The 5,000-nt window shown below is 36.4% G+C and overlaps 1 protein-coding gene across 1 annotated transcript in view; it reads left to right on the top strand.

The window, feature by feature from the left end:
* LOC115209478 (chitotriosidase-1) overlaps positions 1–5,000 on the top strand; it is a 77,365-nt gene that overhangs the window by 69,709 nt on the left and 2,656 nt on the right. The window contains exons 8-9 of the mRNA XM_036501087.1: positions 3,211–3,336; positions 4,675–4,888. Coding sequence (XP_036356980.1) covers positions 3,211–3,336; positions 4,675–4,888 — 340 coding nt within the window. The remainder of the gene's footprint in view (positions 1–3,210; positions 3,337–4,674; positions 4,889–5,000) is intronic.

Below are 5,000 nucleotides of genomic sequence, written 5' to 3'. Positions count from 1 at the left end.
GCTAGGTGTATTTCAAGCATATTTGCACTGGTAACAAGTTTATATTTATACACATCACTATTTAGCGTTGTCATTCTGTATAAGTTACTCCTAATCAAAATTTTTAATAGAAACCGTATTTTCTATTATATTGACGAAGCTCAGGGGTATTCTACCAAATAAAACTTTCGTATTCGTTTACTCTTCATTGCGGGTATTAACTAGCCTTGGGTCTTGTGATATAATATTCGCATATTTTAAGAATTCTATCGAGGATACTTCGTAAGATATGGAATATTCGTTGCCTTTCCTACTTAGATTAAATAACTGTATGTTCTTATTGTAACGGCGTCAATTTTTTAATAAATATATATCAATAACAGTAGCTACGTTGTTAAGCGGTTCCATTCCACTACACGGTCTTTCTATTATAGCGTTCAGGTGTCCAAAATCTTATGAATGAAATTTGGTAGGTAGAAACTGTTTGGAAGCCTGTCCTATTCTTGTGTGACAAACTTAATCTGTCGCTCGGCTTATCACTACTGCAAGGTACCTTGGGTGTTATGTGTGGCATCCGCTCTGTTACAAGTATTCAGATTAAGGTCCGCAGTCTAAAGATAACTTCCAACCCACTACCCACCAGTCATGGAGACTCTGAAAAAGTGTCATGGACGTTGTCTTCCCTTTTCGAAGTCATTAGAAGGACGGTTCAAAATAAGCAAGTAATTTATCGAGCCCTTCTCTTCTTGTCGTGCAAATTTAACCGACTTCACCCAGTTCAGTGTTAAATCCCGAAGTAGCAGCTGTTCTGGACGGTTGGACTCTTATTTTTATCTTATCTTTATTTTTCATTCGCGTTCTTCCAAAAGCTTCCGAGAACATATGTTGTATAACCTCTTGATGTTGGTGATTTTATGTTCCAAGTGGCAACAAATTTTAGATAAGGTCACGTTCTACGAAGATTTAGCATTACTAGACCAATCAATTAGGTGACGGTAAAGTAAACACCAGTAATACAAAGAAGTTGATATAGCTGATAATTTACCCTAAAAATGTCACCATTTACATAATCAAAATAAATCATCATTTTACAGTTGGTTTGAATAAAGATATAACATTGGATTTTTTTTATGATTCGAACCTCTAAGTTTTGAGTTGAAATCCAGCTGGATTTTTTAAAGTCTTCTTCCTTCAATTTAATTTCTTTGACTTGCAGTCCCTCCGCTGACAGGCTTTTGCTAGTCACTGCAGCACAACTGCCCACTTGCAATGGTGTACTTTCTATATTATTAACAATTTCACCTATAAATGGGGAAGAAAATTTTAAAACGGTAACAAGTTAAACAGGTAACGGGCAATAAAGAAATAAAATAAACAACAGTTAAACAAAAACGGTACTCACAAGGAGCGTATACACTTCCAATTCACTAACTCAAACAAAACACTAACAACGGCGCACTAAAGAATCTGTCAGCTCGTCGCCTTTCAACCACTGTAGATTATCCAACGTGTCCTTTCCTTTTATCAGACAGTAAGATGTGATTTGAAGATTTAATTGCTATTACTTGTTTGTCAATCAACTACATAAAGGTTTCCTCCTGGTTCATTACGCAGAACCACTGCTTAAACTGTGAGAGAATCACTACCGAAATTATTCACTTTTGATTACCGAGAGGCGAATACCCATAGTTTCAATTGTAGTGGACTCTCCACATATATGATATTGGTTTCCAGCTTTAGCACAAGGCCAATAGTTTTTGAGTGGGAAGCTAAATCGATTACATTGACCCCAGTGTTCAGCTGATACTTATTTTATCGACCTGGAAAGAATGAAAAGCAAACGACCCTGGCGGAATTTGAACTCAGAAAGACGGACTAAATGCCGCTAAGCATCTCCCCGTATGCTAACGATTCTGCCATTTCACTGTCTCTCCATGTATATCATATTGATTGTTTAATTCTACCCGATAACACACGTGTGTGTGTGAAGTCAATAAGGCGATGATTTAATAGAATCGTTAGAGCATCGTAAAAATGCTTTCCAATATTTGTTCCAACTCTTTACATTTTGAGTTCCGATCCCACCGAGGCCAACTTTGTTTTTTGTCTCACCGAGATCGATAAAATAAAATATCAGTCAAGTACTGGAGTCGATGTGGAGGCACGTGGCTTAGTGGTTAGGGTGTCAGCATCATGATCGTAAGATTGTGGTTTCGATTCCTGGACTGGGCGACGCGTTGTGTTCTTGAGCAAAACACTTCATTTCGCGTTGCTCCAGTCCACTCACCCACCCACCTGGGGAACACATACGCCATTGAAACTGGGAAACCGGGCCCATGAGCCTGGCTAGGCTTTAAAAGAGCGCATTGATTGACTGGAGTCGATGATATTGACTAAAACCTTCCCCTCAAAATTGCTAGCCGTGTGACTAAATCAGAAACTATATATGTAAAGACGATGGACTGGCAGGATCGGTAAGTCGTTGGACAAAATGCCTCGGTGTATTTGTTCTGTGATCAAACGTCACCGAAGTCAGCTGTCATTTTTCTAAGATCAACAAAGTGAAATACCAGTTTGTACTGGAATTGTTATAATATGTAGCATTGTCTCTATATTAGACATCAATATTTACATTCGTGTACAGCAAGCGTCGGCTGACGGCTTTCTTAAGAAGTGAATCAGTAGATATTACGTCAACAAGATACATTCCCTTATATTACTGTTTTATATTATTTCATTTTATATAAGCGTTTTACAATATTTAGCGTTGATCCTCTAGGTTACTGGTTCAAATGACGCCAGGTTCGATTTCCTTGTTTATATAATTTCGAAAACCAATCATCAGTATTTTAGGGTATAGAGGTGGCTTAGTCAAAGGACGAAAATCAGCGCATATGGCGTTGACAGGACCTCCAAGAATCGGAGGAAGGAGAGGAAACCACAACTTATTGTGTACAGTCCATTCCATTGGCTTCCACACAATATGGGTCTACTCATTTTCACTCACAAGGCTTGGATCGACTCGCGATTATTGGAGAAGAAACTTGCCTAATGTGCTATGCAGTGAGATTGAAGTCGGAATTACATTATTGCCAAGAAAACTTGTTAAGGACACAGTCAGGTCTGCGTCCGCAAATGTATATCGCAGTTAATGAAACTGATTTCGTTTATTTTCCCCTTCTACATTTGTCATTGCACCAAAGTACAAAATCAATAATCTATTCTTCACAGATATGTACCTACCAGAAGGGACCGAATCCGTGGCGCCGAATCTGGTTGAATGATATGAAAGTACCCTACGCCTATGGTGGGGACCAGTGGGTTGGTTATGATGATCTTGAAAGCATTACATACAAGGTAAGTTAATATCAATACTAATAAAACTCATTGTTGCTTGCTCGGTCATGCTAACTTATATGGAACTGATCAATATATTACATCTGTATTTAATTGATAGTTAAACAGTAGTATGGTTCTTGACAACATATGTATTGTGAATATACAAATTATGAATGTTTTATTTAACTTTATTTTAATCAAATAAATATTTTCATTTTAAAAATTACTATTTAATTCTTTACCTCATAATCTACATGAAATTTTAAAATAAGTAAAATAATTGTTGTACTTATGTAAAATTTCCTGCTATTACTCACGGAGGCAATAGTTTTTAATATTCCCTTGCTAATGATAGTGGGGTGGCAAAGCGGGAAACACAAAACAAATTGCACACTTTGTGCTTTGAGTTCAAATCTCGCCGACGTCAACTTTCGACTTTACCTTTTATACTTCCGGTATCGATAAAATAAAATAGGTACCAATCAAGTCCTGTGATCAACTTAATCGATTATGCCGACCTCATTATTTCTCTCCGTGCGCCGACGCTAGTTCAAAATCGAGTTGGCTGCATTCTATTTCTCTAGGATCAATAAAAAATCTATTCGTCAATTACTAAGATTGATAAGGCAATACGCTTGCAGAATCGTTTGCACTCCGGGTAAAATGCTTAGCAGCCTTTCGTCCGTCTTTACGATCTGAGTTGAAATTCTGCAGAGGTCAGCTATGACTTTCATCCTTTTGGGGTTGATAAAATAAGTACCAGTTGATTACTGTGATTGATGTATTCAAGTTACCTCTTGCTCCGAAATTGCCAGCCTGAAGCGAAATTTTTAAATCAATTATAAAGATCGATAAAAACGTCCACAAAACCCTTCCTTCTCAAAAGAAATCAATATTTCAATAAAGAACAAAGATGGTTGAACACCAGACGAAATATCTTATAGTATTTAATTATATTTCTTTATGTGTTGAGTTCAGTCTTCACCGAGTTTGGTTTTGACTTTGATCATTTCAAGGTTGATAAAACAAATATCTCTCAAGTACTCGAGTCGACTATGTCCCCTTCTCGATTTCTGACATTATATACCAGAAATCGATAAATAACTATACAAAATAGAAATAATGTTTTCAGGTTTTATATATTTTGGAAAATATTTTTTGCCTAAATATTTTCGAATTAAGACGTTATTCGTTTAAAATTTGCTTCGAAATTAAATATATCAATGTTAATTTAACATAGTGTAAAATTATATAAATAAAAATATTATAACATCTTCTACACTTATGTACTTCCTGGAAACAAAAATTCATTATTTGGATCCCTTACCTTTTTTTAACTAACACAATCAATTTTAGGCTAATTATATTGTCAACAACAACCTGGGTGGTGCCTTTTTATGGTCAGTCGAGATGGATGACTTTAACAACGTGTGCGGCTATGGCAGATACCCTTTGATCATGAAAATCGACGAGATTCTCAAACCATGGCAATGGACTCCAACTGTACGACCGACACTGGGCCCTGTCACTACTGCAAACCCTGTTACTCTTTTCCCGCCGTCCAACACCTGTAAGTATTTCACACACACACACACACACACACACACATATATATGCTATGATATTATTTTATACTGTATATTATTAATTTTTGTAAATCCATAATGAGTGAACTTTTTTAT

The sequence above is a fragment of the Octopus sinensis genome, linkage group LG3 (genome assembly GCF_006345805.1).
Source record: "Octopus sinensis linkage group LG3, ASM634580v1, whole genome shotgun sequence".
NCBI lineage: Eukaryota > Metazoa > Mollusca > Cephalopoda > Octopoda > Octopodidae > Octopus > Octopus sinensis.
This window is presented reverse-complemented; position numbering and strand designations above follow the sequence as displayed.